The sequence below is a fragment of the Chlorocebus sabaeus genome, chromosome 12, assembly GCF_047675955.1.
Source record: "Chlorocebus sabaeus isolate Y175 chromosome 12, mChlSab1.0.hap1, whole genome shotgun sequence".
NCBI lineage: Eukaryota > Metazoa > Chordata > Mammalia > Primates > Cercopithecidae > Chlorocebus > Chlorocebus sabaeus.
In genome coordinates this window covers 15,738,010-15,757,245 of record NC_132915.1, presented here as the reverse complement: position 1 = coordinate 15,757,245, position 19,236 = coordinate 15,738,010, and the positions used below count along the sequence as shown (strand labels likewise).

The 19,236-nt window shown below is 42.1% G+C and overlaps 1 protein-coding gene across 1 annotated transcript; it reads left to right on the top strand.

Moving 5' to 3' along the window:
* The first annotated feature begins 358 nt into the window (after positions 1-358).
* LOC103219648 (spermatogenesis-associated protein 31D1-like) lies at positions 359-6,720 on the top strand. Its single transcript, XM_037996086.2, has 4 exons — positions 359-544; positions 1,295-1,339; positions 1,923-1,993; positions 2,262-6,720. The coding sequence occupies exons 1-4, from the start codon at positions 359-361 to the stop codon at positions 6,718-6,720; spliced, it is 4,761 nt and encodes a 1,586-aa protein (XP_037852014.2).
* Positions 6,721-19,236: the final 12,516 nt, after the last annotated feature.

The following is a 19,236-nucleotide window of genomic DNA, read 5'->3' as shown; positions in this document are numbered from 1 at the left end:
CAAGGGAGTGTACTTGGTGGGGTCCAAGGTAAGGACTCCAAACAGCAAAGTGGGACTTGGGTAATGCCTGGTTTACTGCTGGAACAAACTGAAAATTCCACTAAGATAAATATATGACATGAAAAAGGATGGACTTGGGAAACGGAGTGGCAGGATAGGGCAAAGGGACCCAGAGAGCCCAGGAGAGTCGGCTCTGCTGGTGGGGTTGGGGCTGTGGACACACCCTTCTTTTGTTGCTCCCTCCACCCTCAGAAACCCTCTGTGACTCTTCCATGCTCTGTGATGCAGGCCTGGGTTTATAGTTAAGTCTGGGCACCCTCAGTGCTCAGTTGCTTCAGGCAGCCGAGCTATTCAGACCATGGAGAATATCCTCTGTTTTCTGAACAGCTATACTGAGACAGGGCTGAGCCCGGACTCACATTACTTGGATATTGACCCCAACGTCATCTGCTTGAGTGGGTTGGGATTGTTTATTCTGTACTTGTTCTACGTGGTATTGACCCTGTATTCGTCAGCCACCGAAAAAAATAATGACATCCAAAAGGTAAGGGACTGTGGGTGAACACCCAAGAGAGATGCCCTGTTGTTGTTTCCCAAACCTATTCCCGCATTCCTAAATAAGTTTGGTTGGTTCAGAGACATGTCTTACATGGGAAGTCTGAAGAAAGGACAGAACTTCACTCTTCTGTGGAAGAGGTTGGGCAGACTTATTGGTTCAGGTGGACCAAGGTTTCCATCTGTAGCTCACAGACTACCTATCTGGCTGTGGTGGAGAGTTCCAGGATAAAATCCTAAACACAGTAATTCTGTGGTCCCAGATGGGATTATTTAGAGAGTGTGGGCTCTCTGAAGGAGAACAGTCTCTGCTGAAATTTTTTCATGAGTCACATTCCCATGTCACCTGTCATTCAACAAAGCCTTCCTTCATGTTGGGCTGACCAGGGAAGTAATGCTGAGAGTCTCTGAGCAGAGGCTGGAGCCAGAGCTCTGTCTCTGGGACACTTGTCCTGTGAGGCAGCACAGATGTGACTGTTGGACTCTGAGTCTGTGCCCTGGACGAGGACTTCTAACTCAGCACATCAAGTGTGGCTCTCACAGAAGAAACCATCTTTCAGCTTTTCAGAGAAGGGAAAATGGGAAATATTTTATCACCTTCAAAAATTGATAAAAAGAACATATTTCTATTAATTAGAGAGTCATATCATTCTTGTATAATGAATGAATGAATGAATGAGCTTCATAGTGTGTGAGAGAAGTGAGTCGTAGCCTGTCATTATCTTTCTTTTGTTCTCAGCATCAGGGCAGAGCCAGGAGGAGAAGAAAAAGTGTGACATTTAAAGGTAATGTCAGCCTGCTTTATCTGAGCTTCAGGGTGACTCTTCCTGTCTCTTTCATGAGGAACTCAGTCCCATGATTTCTTAGAATGTCAGTTACTAGGCAGTCTCAGAAAACAGAGCCCTCAGAAGACAGGCTCATGGAAAGCAATCAGACATGAGACACTACTCATAGTCCCTGCTCTGCCCATTCATGTGCATGACAAAGTGATGGACCTGCCCAATGGGTGCTGCCCAACTGGCGGCCTACTGAGATATCGAGGAAGGACTACTGGTTGGCTTGGTGTCAGTGCTTCTGTCTCACAACTTTGCATAAGTGCTTTGACTTCCTCGATGCTTGGATTCCTCCTAGAGGTTACCACTGATGTGTTTCACGTGGTGCTTTTGAGCATCACATGCGGTAATGTATGTGAAAGTTTACTAATGATTCCACATACACACGTGAACTTGTGAAAATTATCAATGACTATTTACCCTTTTGTACTGATTCTTGGGGCTATCAGAGTTTAATATCCCAAGGGTCTTCCACAGCGTGACTTCTGTATGATCCCTGTGCCTCTACGTTCATTGCATATAACATACTCTTCTGGTTTCCCAGACCGGAAAAGTTTCCAGAGGGAAGCAGAAGAGGAAAGAAAGCTACTTTCTATTCTGAAAAGGTGATTAATCGTTCCCCCTGTGTCCTGTTCCCACCTCCTCCTTTTTTTTTCTTTTTGCATGTTCTATTCACTTCAGGGATTCCTTGTAGCCTGCTGTAGTTTTGGGAGTGGGTAGCCATAGGAATGGGTATGTGAATGAATGCTTTGGGGAGAGGCTATGGTGAGGTCATGGGTGGGGGGGCAATGCGAAGCAGGTAGCAGGATTCAGGGGGCCCCACCCCTGCCAGGCTAACAGACCTTCCTTTCCTTGTTCTGATTCTGGCTGCAGCTTTGGACCTCCTGCTTCCTGCAGTCCCCTGGGCCAGCGTCATGATACCACCAGCTTTTGTCGACTGTTATGCCCAGACCCCCTCTGTCAGGTGTGTAACAGAGCAACTGCTGATATCCAGCGACTGCTGTCTTGGGAGTCCCTGAAAGATGCTGCTCCCTGTGTGTCCCCTTTGCCTTCTGGAGCTTCTGTGACTGAGTCATCGTTCACTCTGTCTTCCACCGCCTCAACAATCCCTACAGAAGACCTAATATTGTCTCCTCGGCCTAAGCTCTCTCCACCTCCCCAGTTAATTCTCTCATCTGACTTGATCACCTCCTTAGCTAACTTGTTTTCACCCTCACCACTGAGGGACCCTCTGCCACCACAGCCTGTTTCTCCCCTGGATTCCAAGTTCCCCGTAGACCATTCCTCACCCCTACAGCTTCCCTTTCCCCTTCTGCCACCACATCACATTCAGAGAGTGGAGCCCAATCTCCACCCTGTGGCCAGTTTGTCTCTGAACACCATCTTTTCACTTGACTCCACCCAATGCCAAGATATTTCCCAGGCCATGAATCCCACTGATTCATGTGCTTATCATCACAAACCACCAATCTCAGCTGCTTTACCACTGGAAGACTGCTCTGTGACTCAGTCGAAATCAAGACTCACCATTTTGAAGCCTTTTGCAGAGATGTTATCTCTAGGTGGATCTGGTGAGATATCCACCTATGCCCCAACAATCAAAGGCATTGACCATTCATGCCCTGCATCTTCAGAATTCTCCTGGTGGCAGCCTCATGCCAAGGACTCTTTTTCCTCCAATTTTGTGCCATCTGATTTCATGGAGGAGCTTCTTACCCTTCTTTCTTCTGAGGCCTCTTTAGGGGGGCACTCTGTGGCCAACGTCATACAGCCTGTTAACATCTCTTTTGTCAGCCATGACATTCTGGCACTCCTGGAGAGACAAGTCAAAAAAAGGTGTGATTTCCTGATGTGGAAAGAAAATGGAAAGAAACCAGGATCTTTCCCAACACAACTTAGACAAAACTACCAACTAAATTCTTCACGGAAAATGTTAGCCTCAATTGCTGATAAGCATGACATGGTAGAATTATTTCCTTTTAGGGCCAGTAAAGGCAAACTAGAGGGGCAGCACATCCATCAGCAGCCCCCATATCCTAAGTACTTTGAGGACCATTTAGAGCAAAAATATGTGCAGCTCTTCTGGGGTCTCCCATCTCTGCACAGCGAGTCTCTGCATCCTACTGTTCTTGTCAAACATGGCCGTTCCTCCATGTTTGTATTCTTCAATGGCATTACAAATACATCTATATTCCATAAATTTCCAGTACTTCCCTCTCCCCAACCTCTGTCCTTGCCTAATACCCAAGCTCTACCCTTGCCTCAAACCCTGCCCCGAGGTCAGTCCCCACATCTCACTCAGGTCCAGTCCCAGGCTCAACATCAATCTCCACTCCCAGTCCTACTACCCAGCCCTCCATTCCTGATCAGGATCTGTGGAGTGTGTTTTCATAGACCCCAGAATGAGGCACAGTCTCTTACACCATCTGAAATTAATCTTTTGGAGTGTAACGTGTTGCAGAAAGTGCAGGAAAGTGTGTGGGGTTTACCCTCTGTGGTTAAAAAATCCCAGGAAGACTTTTGTCCTCCAGCTCCCAATCTTGCATTGGTCAGAAAGTCCAAGGTCCATGTTCCCATCTCTATAATTCCTGGAGATTTTCCACTGAGCTCTGAGGTAAGGAAGAAACTAGAGCAACACATTCGAAAGAGGCTCATCCAGCGCAGATGGGGCCTGCCTCGTAGAATCCATGAGTCTCTGTCATTGCTACGTCCTCAGAGCAAAATTTCAGAGCTATCTGTGTCAGAAAGCATTCATGGACCCTTACATCACTCTTCAGTTGAGGGTCAGAGCCTCAATGTTCTAAAGAAGTTCGGATCAATCATCCCTAGAACCTTGCATGAGAGGAGCTCAAATATACTTTCACTGGAGAATGTGGGAAATTATCAGGGATGCAGCCAGGAGACTGGTCCAAAAAATCATCTGTTGCAAGATCCAGAGACAACTTCAGATGAGGATCTGAGGTCTGACTCTGAGACAGACCTGGACACTCATATGATGCATCTGTCAGGGAATCATTCAGGGGAGCGCCTAGGTCAGAAACAACTTGAAAATGCCCTGACAGTACATTTGAGCAAGAAATTTGAGGAAATCAATGAGGGTCGAATGCCTGGGACTGTGCATAGTTCATGGCATTCAGTCAAGCAGACAATGTCTCTTGCTGAGGAATCCCACAGCCAAATAAAACATCGAAATATGGCAGCATTGGGGAGTGAGGACCACGGCGTTGATACTTCCCAGGAGATTTCTTTCCTTGGTTCCAACAAACAAAAGATGTTGGAAGCCCATATTAAATCTTTCCACATGAGAATGCTGTGGGGCCTTCCCCACAAGGTCCTTGAATCCATAGAAATCTTCAAATTGAAAGAGGACTTTTCCAATTCCTTTTCCCATTTCGACCTTCCCTTCTCAGCCAGCTTTATTTCTCGGGGAGATTCCAAAGATGGGGTCTCTAAGTCTAATAGACAAAGCACTTTCCAAGGAGGAAAGTTGGGAACAACAAGCTCAGTCCCTGTCCTTGATCGTCCTCATCCTGTCACCTCACCTGTTGGCAAAGAAAAATCAGACACTCTGGGAAGGCAATTTTCTGATACTGATCATGACCTTATAGAGACAGATTCCAAAGATAGGGCCTCCACGCCCATTAGAAGAGGCACTACAGATTTTCAAGGAGAAAAGTTAGAAACCACAAGCTCATTCTCCATCCTGGGTCATCCTCAACTGGTCACCTCACCTGTTGATCAAGAAAAGCATGAGACCCTGAAAAGAGAATTCGCTGATACTGACAATGATCTTACAGAAAGTGTCCCAACAACTGAGGATGGCAGACAGACTTTTCTGCCCCCTGCACACAGCATCATAGACGAAGTCAGTCAGAGACAGACTGTACCGGCCAGTAGATGCAGCTCAGAGCTGCCCATAATGCAAGCTGGAGTTGGCCATGAGTCAAGGGATAAGAGAGAGAGTGCCAGTAATGTTAACAGGCTTCAGGGCAGTAGAAAGACCTTTCCTGTCACCAATGGGTCGAAGGAGATGTTCAAGGAAGAGGAGACCTGTGCTCTTCAATCACAAAATAGGAACAACTTGACATCCAGCAAGCCAGGAAGCTGCTCAGTGACAAATGTGAAAACAAGCACATCTCATGAAACTGAAATTTTCCTACCAAGAGTATCAGTTCCCCAAGATCCTAAATCATATCTTAAAAATCAGATGCTGAGTCAGTTAAAGTTGGTCCAGAGGAAGGATAGCCAACCTCAGAGCCATTTCACTGACACGTCTATTGCCTTAGAGAACTTGAGTTCCAAGGACTTACTGACTCATCCCCAGGGCATTTCAAGTCGGGACATGGAAACTTCCCAGGTGCTGCATGTCTACTTGGAGGACAGAGGGATCTGTGCGGCACAGCAGCAGGAGCCCAGGGTCCCTACCCATGTCTTACAGAAATGCCAAGTTAAGAATTTTTCACCAGCTACAAAGAGAGTGAGCCCTCTAAGACCCAAGGGAGGAGAGGTTGGTGGAGGGGATGCAGGGTTGGGGACATCCCAATTCAGGAGAAAGAGCCACGTTATTCACAACAAGACATCAAGGGAGTTGCTTGGGAGCAAATCTTCCCCAACCTTGAAAACACAGCCTCCTCCTGAAAACCTTTTCAGAAAGTGGATGAAGACCTTTTCGCAGCGGTTTAATAAACCCAGCATAACATATGAAGATCAAGAAATTTCTCAGGCAAAGGATAGCTCCCTGTCGTCATCTGTGCAGAATAGAGGTCGAGTTAAAAGCAGAGCTGGCTTTACTGGAAGTATTGAAGCTCAGAAAATTAGGAAAGACACTGGGGAGTTCCTAGAAGAGAAGCTGGGGCATAGGCATGGGATAGATATCACCTGTCCCCAGGAGCCCCTTGCCTCCCCGGTGGAGCTTGGGAAAGCTCAGCACAACCCAGAAGTGCAGTTCACAGCAGAGCTTGTCCAGGGCTATCCCCACAACTACATGGCTCCCTCCTGCAAAGTGACATGTACCAAATCTTACAGCCAACAAGCTATCTTTGTTGGCCAGAATTATCCTACAAGGATTAGACAGAACACAGACAAGGACAGACAGCCCGAGAAAGTTGAGGCATTTGAGGGGAAGATATTGTGTCAAAGGCATCCCCAGTCCATGCCCCACAGGAAGCCTGTGCCACATTCAAACCCCATTTGTCAGCATCAGGTCAACTTGGTGTGTCTAGCCCACCCTACCAGTGCTAATAGCAGTGTGTTCAGTGATGTGCCTTTACTAACTGGACAGAAAATGCTTCCGAAGCATTTCCAGGGAGGAAAATTTCCCCCTACAAAATAATTCACTCCTTGTTGGGAATCTTGATTCTCCCCAATAAATGTACTAATAGCAAGGATGTCTTTTATGTGTACTGTGTTGGGGGGAATAAGTTTTGGGTAACCGAAGCTTGTGGTTAGGGAAAGGTAAGAGTTAGCTCAGCTCTTACTGAGTCCCTCAGTTGACTTTTAAAAGGTGACTAATCCCCTGGAGGTCTTGTGGAGGAAAGAGTATCATGTGCCTCCAAAAGCACCTTCTCTCCCTGATGAAGTCTGAGGAGATGAGCTCTTTTCTACTTCTTTGCTTGAGACTTACTGATGCCGTATGGCAGCCTGTACCTTCCTCTCCATTCACTGCTTCATGTCCTTTAGACCCATAAGGAAGTCAGGCCTTCCATATATGAAGAGAGGGTCAAGGACAGGCACATTTCCAGAAATAGTGGTTTAATCAGTATTTTAAAAAAGTTGTCACTGACCACAGGATCGTATAAATGGGTGGTAGTGTTTGGGGTATTGCTGTTTGGGGTAGGGTGTCAGGAACACTGTGGATGCTGCTTAAGAATTTGAAAAGCAGGGCATCCTCATGATTTAGGGAAGCACATTTTGACCTTCACATTGAGGTCTTTCTACTAAAAAGTCACTTGGGGAAGTAGTTACCTTCCCTGTGTATTTCTCCATGCTGCCTGGATTGATGACTTTTTTACAGAGCAAAAAATCACCTAGCCGTCTGTGACAGGAATGGTGACCAGGCAACCACCTCCCTCCTAGGGTAAAATATAGCTGAGAGTAAGGAAAAGATGCCTTATAATGAATGAGAAAGTAAGAAAAAAATGAAGCTAGGAAAGGATGACCATGGTAGTGGAAAAAGGTTTATGTCCCATCATGCCCATATCAGGACCCTTTGTCAATCTGGATCTAGGCACTACCCCCTTGAGGTTTACCAGGGCGCTGCTAACAGATGCCATTTTGGCAGAAGTGTCCATGTGGCTGTTGTTTCAGGACTAAAACAGTATCTGCAGGGATGTTGTCAAACATGGCATCCCTCTCTTTAGGGAAGGTGATCTTCGTGCCTTCTTTCTAGCCACATTGATGGCAACATGCAAGATTTCTCCTTAGTGTATATGGTGCACCTATCAGGGTGGAGGTATGCCCTATGATCTTCATGGGCTTAGTGGAATATAATAGATACTATGTAGAACAGCTGCAGCTCATGATCCAGAGGTGAGTCCTTGACTATGCATGAGGGTTACAGACATTTGGAGGCTGGCTATGAATCTTTACAGAATGCTCCTTATGGCTAAGAGTGTGCACATATACACCCTTAAAATATTAGGGGCCTGAAGAGAAGGCAACTCCACTTATACAGACTGGGACTAATAAATGAGGTGAGTTTTCTAGAGGGCAGTTGAGGTAGGTTTTCCAGAAAAATTTGTGAATGCTTGGTGTGAAAACTAAAGCAAAACAAAACAAAACAGATGTCCACTACAGCTCCATCACCATCCTTCTCCTTTCCTGTCCATGCTTAGGCCACAGACCCTGTTGTGTCTGAAGCTTAGGATTGCAGAAATAATTCAGATTTCGTGAAGGCCTTAAGAAGGACAAAATTGGGATGAAGCCCAGGGCAAAGAACTTAAAGAGGTGGAGAATCCATGGAGCGTCCAATCATCCACGTGGATAGGCTTCCCAATAACCTGGTCTCTTAATTCCTCTGTCATTCCATCTTAAGAGATGGATTGACTCTACCTCTAATCCTGTTTAGTTACTGCCACACCCAAGAAGCTATCATCAAAAACATCTAAACGTTATCATCAGAAACACCTCTGTTTTTGGAAGCAGGGTCTTGCTCAATTGCCCAGACTGGTGTGCAGTGGCATGTTCCTGGCTCACTGCAACCTCCATCTACTGGGTTCAAGTGATTCTCCTGCCTCAGCCTACTGAATAGCTGGGATAAAAGGCACATGCCATGATGCCGGCCTTTTTTTTTTTTTTTTAGTAGAGCCAAGGTTTCACCATGTTGGCCAGGCTGGTCTCGAACTCCTGACCTCAAATGATCTGCCTGCCTTGGCCTCTCAAAGTGCTGGGATTATAGGTGTGAACCACTGCTCTCGGCCACCGTCTAAGGTTTTTATCTTCAGAGGAATTATACTTCCTGAAATGTCTCTATTGAGTGGTAGCTAAACTCTAGTCTTGATGGACTGATCCATTCTTGTTTTGTAATAGGTACACAGTATATGCTTTAAATGGGTGAATTTTGTAGGATGTGTACTATATTGCAATAAAACTTAAAGGATTTAAAAGAAGTGCTTGAGGATAATAATAATACAAGAGGATACACCAAAAGAAGTTTACACATTCTTGGAAGATGAAAACCTGGTGGAGGAGAGAAAGCTGATTTAGCAAAGTAGACAAAGAACCAGCTATCCTTAGTGCTGCTTCCTTCTCTTCATGAGGCACTGAACATGTTTTATTTCTTAAATCCTTTCATTGAAGGGATGGTTAAACACATACAAGAGCAGGTATAACAATTTAACTCCCCATGTACCCACCACCTAAATTTCACAATTATCATTCGGTATGGATAATGAATCCCATCTTTTACACTATGATTAAAGTGCAAAGGTCCATTTAAACGTCTTGCCATTCATCTCTTAGAAGATATGCCATGTGCCATATGTCAATGCTGTCACATTCCCTTGATACGTATCACACGAGGAACACACTTATATACAACAGATGTACACAGCATTGGTGACAAACACATTGAGCTTTAGCGGCCTTGGCAATCAGTTCTCCTTAAACTTCTCCTTTAAGTCAATCCCAAGTAGTCATTTGAATTTCTACCCACAGTCCATACAAGAAGCAACCTTACAGAGCAAATTCAGTGCACAATTTTGCAGTCCCTTAATCACACAGTAACTATAACATGAAAATAACAGTGGAAAACTGTGCATGTTGCTGAAACTTGAGATTGCCATATAAGTTTTAAAAGAAATTTTTTTCTATAGCATATTTAAAATGAGTTTTCATGTTTCCACTTATATAAACTAGATCAAATATACATGTTTATCTACCCTCCTTCCCATAGTGTGATTAAGCATAAAAGAATATATGAAAAGATGCTCGACATCATTAATCATCAGAAAAATACAAATAAAAATCACTATGAGATAGCACTTCACGCCCACTAGGATGGCTGGAATAAAATAGACAAATGTTTTAGATAATTTGGGGAAATTGGAAGTCTCACACACTGAGAGTGGGAATGTGAAATGGTACAGCTGCTTTGGAAAACAGGCAGTTCCTCAAAATGTTGGCATATAGCCCAGCAAATCCACTCCTAAGTATATACCAAAAGAAATGAAAATATGTGCGTGCAAAGAAACTTGTACACAAAGGTTCATCGCAGCATTATTCAAATAGCCAAAAGATGGAAACAACTCAAATGTCCACATGAATGTATAAACAAAATGTGGTATATCCATACAACAGATTATTATTCAGCCATAAAAAGGAATAAAGTATTGACACATGGTACAACATAGATAAACCTTGAAAATTTTATGTTGAGTGAAAGGTCAGTCACAAACAACCACAATGATTCCATTCTGATGTCCAGAATAGAGACATTTACACAGAGATAAAGTAGATTTAGAACTAGGTTAATGAGGTGCAAGAAGTGTAATAGCTAAAGGATATATGGTTTCTTTTTGAAGTCATAAAAATGTTTTTAAAATGACTAGTGATGGATGCACAACTCTGTGAATATAAAAATCACTGAACTACACACTTAAAATGGGTGACTTATATGATATGTGAACTGTATTTCAATAAAACTGCTTTAAAAATTGAAGGATTTAAAAAATAAATGCTTGACATGACAGGGACAGGAGAGGATACAACAAAAAGGGTCAACCAATTTTTGGAAGGTGGAAATCTGGTAGAGGACAGGTAATTGACTTAGTGCCTGCAAACCAATTCACATCATGTATTGTCCATTTTCACACTGCTTTAAAGAACTACCTGAGACTGGGTAATTTATAAAGAAAAGAGCTTTCATTTACTCATAGTTCCACAAATTGTCAGGAGGCATGGCTGGGGAGGCCTCAGGAAACTTACAATCATGTCTGAAGGCAAAGGGAAAGCAAGCATGTCTTCATATGGCACAGGAGAGAGAAAGCTAAGGAGGAAGTACTATACACTTTCAGACAATCAGATCTTGTGAAAACTTGCTATCACGAGAACAGCAACGGGAAAATCTGCCCCCATGATCCAATCACCTCCCACTGGATCTTTCCCCCAACACTGGAGGTTACAATTCAACATGAGATTTGGGAGGGGACACAGAGTCAAACCACATCACACCACAAAACTGCAGGATACAAGTGACATGATGGAATCAAACAAGAAATTAGGAGTTATATGCCATAAACAAGGTTCATTGAAATTTTGATTCTTTTTTGTTTTACATTGTCTGTTCTCATGGTGTGGATAAAGACATACCTGAGACTGGGTAATTTATAAAGAAAAAGAGGTTTAATGGACTCACAGTTCCATGTGGCTTGGAGGCCTCACAATCATGGCAGAAGGCGAAAGGCACATTTTACATGGAAATGGACAAGAAAGAATGACAGTCAAGTGAAAGGGGAAACCCCTTACAAAACAGTCAGCTATTGTGAGACTTATTCACTACCATGAGAACAGTATGGGGGAAACTGCCCCCATGATTCAGTGATCTCCCACCAGGTCCCTCCCACAACACATGGGAATTATGAGAGCTACAGTTCAAGATGAGATTTGGGGCTGGGCGTGGTGGCTCACGCCTGTAATCCCACCACTTTGGGAGGCTGAGGTGGGTGGATCATGAGGTCAGGAGATTGAGACCATCCTGACTAACATGGTGAAACCCCATCTCTACTAAAAAATACAAAAAATTAGCCAGGCATGGCGGTGGGCACCTGAAGTCCCAGCTACTCGGGAGGCTGAGGCAGGAGAATGGCATGAACCTGGGAGGCAGAACTTGCAGTGAGCCGAGATCATGCGACTGCACTCCAGCCTGGGCGACAGAGTGAGACTCTGTTTCAAAAAAAAAAAAAAAAAAGATGAGATTTGGGTGGGGACACAGCCAAACTATATTATTCCTCCTCTGGCCCCTCCTAAATCTCATGTACTCACATTTCAAAACCAATCATGCCTTCCCAACAGTCCCCCAAAGTCTTGACTCACTTCAGCATTAACTCAAAAGTATACAGTTCAAAGTCTCTTTGGAGACAAAGCAAGTCCCTTCAACTTATAAGCCTGTAAAATCAAAAGCAAGTTAGTTACTTCCTAGATACAATGGGCATACAGGCATTGGGTATATATAGCCATTTCAAATCAGAGAAATTGGTCAAAACAAAGGGGCTCCAGGTCCCATGCAAGTCCAAAATCCAGCAAGTCAGTCAAATCTCCAAAATTATCTCCTTTCAATCCATTTCTCACATCCAGGTCATGCTGATGCAAGAGGTGAGTTCCCATGGTCTTGGCATTTTCCTTCCACATTTCCCTAGCAGAGGTTCTCCATGAGGGCCCCACCCCTGCATCAAACTTCTGCCTGGTCATCCAGGCATTTCTATAGATCCTTTGAAATCTATGCAGAGGTTCCCAAATCTCAATTCTTCTGTCCACCCACAGGCTCAATACCACGTGAAAGCTGCCAAGACTGTGGGCTTGTACCCTCTGAAGCCACAGCCTGAGTTGTGCCTTGGCCCCTTTTAGTCATGGGTAGAGCAGCTGGGATGCAGGGCACTAAGCACCTAGTCTTCACACAACAGGGGGATCCTGGGCCTGTCCCATGAAACCATTTTTTCCTCCTTGGCCTCTGGGCCTGTGATGGGAGGGGCTGCCACTAAGCTCTCTGACATGCCCTGGAGACATTTTCCCCATTGTCTTGAGGATTAACAATTGGGTCCTCATTACTCATGTAAATTTCTGCACCTGACTTGAATTTCTTCTCAGAAAATGGGTTTTTCTTTTCTATCTCATTGTAAGGCTGCAAATTATCCAAACCTTCATGGTCTGTTTTCTTTTTAAAACTGAATGATTTTAACAGCACCCAAGTCACCTCTTGAATGTTTTGTTGCTTAGAAATTTCTTCTGCCAGATACCCTAAATCATCTCCCTCAAGTTCAAAGTTCTGCAAATCTCTAGTTCAGGGGCAAAATTCTCCCAGTCTCTGTGCTAAAACATAGGATGATTCACCTTTATTTCAGTTCCCAACAAGTTCCTCACCTCATATGAGACCACCTCAGCCTGGATTTCATTGTCTATATCATCATCAACCTTTTGGTCAAAGCCATTCAACAAGTCTCTAGGAAGTTCCAAACTTTCCTACATTTTCCTGTCTTCTTCTGAGCCCTCCAAACTGTTACAACCTCTGCCTGTTACCCAGTTCCAAAGTAGCTTCCACGTTTTCAGGTATCTTTACAGCAGCACCCCACTACTCCTGGTACCACTTTACTTTATAAGTCCATTGTCACAATGCTGATAAAGACATATCTGAGACTAGGTAATTTATAAAGAAAGGTTTAATGGAATCAGAGTTCCATGTGGCTGTGGAGGCCTCACAATCATGGCGGATGGTAAAAGACACATCTTACATGGCAGCAGAGATAATGAGAGCCAAGTGAAAGGGGAAACCCCTTATAAAACAGTCAGCTCTCATGAGATATATTCACTACCATGAGAACAGGATTGAGGAAACTGCCCCCATGATTCAATTATCTCCCACCAGGGCTCTCCCACAACACATGGGAATTATGGGAACTACAATTCAAGATGAGATTTGGGTGGGGATACAGCCAAACCGTATCGCAGTGTATAAATTTTTTATACATAATTAAAAATAGTTTTTCGGAGGAGTTCTTTTTCAGTCTATTGTAAAACCCTGTTGAAATGTTAGCATGCTTCAAATGTGGAAAGGGAATCCCAGGTTCTTGCCTGGAACAGAACCCAAAACAAGTATTTTAAAGTTGGCATGGCATACTACTTTGGTGTATTAGTACACCATGTCAACTTTGCACACTACTAGGTCTAGGTGTGGTGGTGGCAACTGTGGGAATCAAAGACAAAAATCTCAAATGTTATATAAAAATATAGTCAATGGTTCATTTAAAAATGTATTTATTTGAAGTTTAATGTAATTAAACTTGCAGAAGAGTTGCATGGATGGTAAACAACAATATATTGCTACATTTGCATTCCCGTAAAGAAATACTTGAGGCTGGGTAATTTATAACAAAAATAATTTTATTTTGGCTCACAGTTCTTCAGGCTATACAAGAAAGGTGGCGCCAGCTTCTGCTTCTGGAGAGGGCCTCAGAAGATTTTCAGTCATGGAGGAAGGAAGACTAGAGCCAGCATGTCACATGGTGGGAGAGGGATCAAGAGAGAGGATGGGGGAGGTGGCACATTCTTTTAAACAACCAGATCTCATATGAACTCATAGAGAACTCATTTATTACCATGGTGGGGGCACCAAGCCATTCATGAAGGATCCAGCCCTTTGACACAAACACCTCCCGCTAGACCCACCTCCAACACTGGTGGTCATATTTTAACATGAGATTTGGAGGGAATGAAACATCCAAACCCTATCACAACAGTATAACCTTTATCCAGATATGCCTATTCACATTTTGACCCATTGTGATCGCTCTCCAATCTCCCTCCCTCATACCTCCTCTCTTTTCTCTCTCTCTCTACACACACACACACACACACACACACACACACACGAATTCCTGGACATCTGAGAATACATTTCATACATCATCCACTTTCTCCTTGACTATTTCATTGTGTATTTCTTAAGAAAAGAATATTCTTGTACATAGTCAATTATCCCCTTCAGTAAATTGAGCATTGGTGTAAAACTTTTAACTAATCTCTTATCTATATTCCATTTTTGTCAGTAATATCCTTTGTGGCTTAAAAGTAACCTCCATTACAGGATCCAGTCTAGAATTATGTATTGCATTTAGTTCTCAAGTGTCTTTTGTCTCTAACCTAGAGCAGTTTCTCAACAGTTTTTTTATGGCATCACCCTTTTCAAAGAATATATTCAATGTGTAATTTTTATAATCCCATCTTCTTGGAAAGTATATGGTGGAGCTTATCTTGCTCTGACTTTAAAGGACATTTTTACATTTCTGAGTTCTAGGGACCATACAGGCTGTTAGGACCAGACATTATAAATGAACAGAATGAAACCAAACATACAAAACAACAAAAACCATCAGAGATGCAATGCTATATAGAGATATATTTCTCAACAGAGAGACCTCCTGTAGTCAACGGAGGGTAGATGTGAGGAGGCAGGCTTAAAGTTTACCTCCTTTTGGGTAGAGAAAATGGAGAAGCTGTGGATACAGGAGAAGACAGGCAAAGCTGTCATCAGCGGTAAGCCCTCGTCAGATGAAAAGGATTGGGTACCTGGGGCCAAGATGGAGGCATCAGACTCAGTGAGGGAATTTAGGCAAGCAGTGTAAGGCAATGACACAGGGCTTAATTTCAGCAGTTCATAATCTAAGTAGAGAAGCTTCAAGGGTTGTAACTGTTAAATGATTGGCTAACATGAAGAGATAAATGTGTATATACCATAAACAAAATTGACATTGTTTTAAAAAGTATAGAGGAGCCAAAAGGAATTGGGGTGAAAAGTTAGAAAGTAGATGGAAAAAAATCATAAAAACTTTCATAAAAGAAGTAATCATAGGTGTAATTCAAAACAAAATGCTATGCTAAGTTTCAATTGTGCTCATTATAGGCTATATTACACTAAGGAGAAATCTGCTTCCTAAATCAGGATAGATTTGGTTATGTGGGTTGTGGTTCAGCACAGTTGCTCTGTGAAATTGAGGCAGAATTTTAAAATGCTGGGAAGAAGAGAGGTGGTTTGGTAGAGAGAAGAAAGCAGGTGCATAGAGTAGAATACTGTATAGCCAGAGGGAGCTAGATTTGAGAGCCCTTAGTGGCCAATAGCCTAAAAGAGATTTGAGGAGAAAAAATTACTAAAAGAGTTCCAAAGTTTTTGCCATAGATGGGCTGTGCCTTTGTCTCCCTCCCTCTTTGTTGTACAGGTTACTCTGTTCTCTAATGGCTTTTGGTAAACATGGATCTTTTTGAAGAAATATGGAGAGGATAGGTTGCTGCTGAGTATATTCCTGGTTTTGTACACGTGAAAAAAAAAAACAAAAAACAAAAAACCATTGTGTTTGTGGGGAGGTTATAGTTGAGGACAGAGTAGATCTTGAAGGTGTAAATATATGGCCACATCACTTTCAAAGATAGTGGGTTCCAAAGGGGGATCACGAAGCAGTAAAAGGCAATAGGTGGAATAAATAGAAAATTTTACTAATGTAAACATATATTATCACGAAAGGGTGCAGTTGGAGGGTAAGATGAAAGACCTAAAGGGACCCAGGGGAATGGACAGATCAGTTGGGCTAGATAATAAGGGAAAGAACTGTGGGTTCATCTTCCATTTGTTGTCCCTGCTCCACCCTCAAGAACTTCCGGTGTCTGTGTTAAAGTTCCATGATATGGGCCTGGAACTCTGATCTGGAATGGTGACTTAGTACTCAGCTTCTGATAACGAAGACTACCTTCTTTGTCTCAGAAGCCTTACTGCACCATGGCTGAGCTCCAGCTTGACTTCCTGGGTATTCTTATCCTTGCCTTCCTGTGTGGGATGGGGTTCCTCCTTCTATCTCTGTGCTACCGAAAGAGGAATCTGTATTTTCCAATATTTTGGAAACAGAGACATCTGTCAGTTAAGTGAGCCAGAGCTGCACAGAGATTTTAGGTCTTTATTCTTTTCTAACATGTGTATTTAATGCTAGAAATTTCCTTCTAAACACTGTTTTTGCTGAAATTTTCATTTTGCAGCAAATTTTGATTTTTCCATTTGCATTTAGTTTATAATATTTTAAAATTTCTCTTGATACTTCTTCTTTGCCCATGTGTGTTGTTTTAATCTTCATGTATTTTGGGATTTTCCAGATATCTTTAAGTTATTGATTTCTAGTTTTGCTACATTACTAAGAGAAGACATTATATAATTTCTTTTATAGTTATTAAGGTGTGCTTTATGGCCCAGAATGTGATCTACCTTAGTTAATGTTCCATGTGAGCTTGAACAGAATGCTGTTGAATGAAGTATTCAATATATGTCAATTAGATCAAGCTGATTAATAGCAGTGTTCCAATCAACTATATCTTCACAAATTTTCTGCTTTATCTGTCAATTACTAATAGAGACATTTTGAAGTCTCTCATAATAATAGTGGATTTATCTATTTTTCCTTGTAGTTCTACCACTTTTTGCCTCATATATTTTGACACTATTGTTGTTAGATGTGTACACATTAAGAATTATTATGGCTTCTTGGAAAATTGACCTCTTTGTTATCATGTAATGCCCGTCTTTATCCTTGACAATTTTCCTTTTGCTGAAATCGGATTTGTTTTAAATTAATATAGCTACCTCTATTTTCTTCTGATTACTGTTATTATGGTATGTTTATCTCCATCCCTTTGCTTTTAATCTATCTGTGCCTTTATATATTAGATGGCTATCTTGTGGGCCGGACGTAGTGGCTTACCTGAGGTGTAATCCCAGCACTTTGGGAGACCGAGGCAGGTGGATCACCTGAGGTCAGGAGTTTGAGACCAGCCTGGCCAACATGGTGAAACCCTGTCTCTACTAAAAATACAAAAATTAGCTGGGCATGGTGGCAGGTGCCTGTAATCCCAGCTACTTGTTGGGGCTGAGGCAGGAGAATCACTTGAACCCGGGAGACGGAGGTTGCAGTGAGTCAAGATCGCGCCATTGCACTCCAGCCTGGGTGACAAGAGCAAAACTCTGTCTCAAAATAAATGAATAAATAAATAAATAAATAAATAAATAAAATAAATGGGTATCTTGTGGACAACTCATAGTTGGGTCTTATTTTTTAATCTACTCTGACGGTTTGTGTTTTAATTGGTTAAAAAATAAGACCCAACTATGAGTTGTCCACAAGATATCCATTTATTTATTTTATTTTATTTATTTATTTAATTGGTTAATTTAGGCCATTAACATTTAAAGTAATTTTTAAAATACAGTTGGATTAATATCATTTCTGCAACTGCTTACTATTCATTGTACCAGTTCTTTCCTTTTTTCTCCCGCACTTTTTTGCCTTCTATGGTTTTAAACAAGAATTTTATACTATTTATTTTTTAATTATTTATATTTAAGGTATAAAACATGATGCTTTGATAAACATAGTGAAATGATTACTACAGTCAAGCCAATTAACATAGTCATCAGTTACTTTTTTTGTGGCAAGAGCATCTAAAATCTACTCTTTTAGCAAGCTTCCAGTATACAATACAATATTAACTAAAATCATGCTGTACATTATCAAGTCTCCAGACTTTTATATCCTACATAACTACAACTTTGTACCTACTACTTCCCCACTTCCTTCCTTCACTCCCACTGCCGCCACCCCGGTAACCACTATTCTACTGTTTCTTTATATTCGACTTTTTATAAAAAAGATTCCACATACAAGTGAGACCATGTAGTATTTTTCATTCTGTGTCTTGACTTATTTCACTTAGCATAAGCCCTCCTGGTTCATCCATGTTGTTGCAAATGACAGGATCTCCTTCTTTTTTAAAGGCTGATATATATATCTCACAATTCCGTTATTCATTAACTGATGAACACTTCAGTTGTTCCTATATCTTGGCTATTGTGAGTAATGTTGCAATGAACATGGGAGTGTAGCTATCTCTACAAGGTCGTGATTTCATTTTCTTTTGGCATATATTATATCTATTTTGTCTGATATAGTATAGCCACTCCTGCTCTCTTCCGGTTACCATTTGCACGAAATATCTTTTTCCACCTCTTTACTTTCAGTTTATGTGTGTTCTTAAAGCTAAAATGAATCTTATAGGCAGCATAAGAGTCAGGTATATATTATTATTATTATTATTAATTAATTTATTTATTTTTGAGATGGAGTTTCACTCTTGTTGCCTAGGCAGGAGCACAGTGGCGTGATCTTGGCGCACTACAACCTCCGCCTCCTGGGTTCAAGCTATCCTCCTGCCTCAACCTCCTGAGTAGCTGGGATTACGGGCATGTGCCACCATGCCCAGCTAGTTTTGTATTTTTAGTAGAGATGGGGTTTCTCCATGTTGGTCAGGCTGGTCACGAACTCCCAACCTCAGGTGATCCACCTGCCTCGGCCTCCCAAAGTGTTGGGATTACAGGTATGAGCCACTGCGCCTGGTCAGTTATATCTTTTTAAAACCCAGGCACTCTATGTCTTTTGATGGGAGATTCACATTTAAAAGAATTATTGATATGTAAGGACTTACTATGACCATTTTATTAATTTCTGTTTTGTAGTTCCTTTGTTCCTTTTACCAACTTCCTTAATGATTTGAGGATTTTTTCAAAACAAGCATTTTATATGATTCAATTATTCTCTTTCCTCTTAGC

Coding starts and splice junctions, on each gene's coding strand:
- LOC103219648 (XM_037996086.2), top strand. CDS start 359: ATGGAGAATATCCTCTGTTTTCTGAACAGCTATACTGAGACAGGGCTG. Junction 545..1,294: donor AAAATAATGACATCCAAAAG/GTAAGGGACTGT, acceptor TTTTGTTCTCAG/CATCAGGGCAGAGCCAGGAG. Junction 1,994..2,261: donor CTACTTTCTATTCTGAAAAG/GTGATTAATCGT, acceptor TTCTGGCTGCAG/CTTTGGACCTCCTGCTTCCT.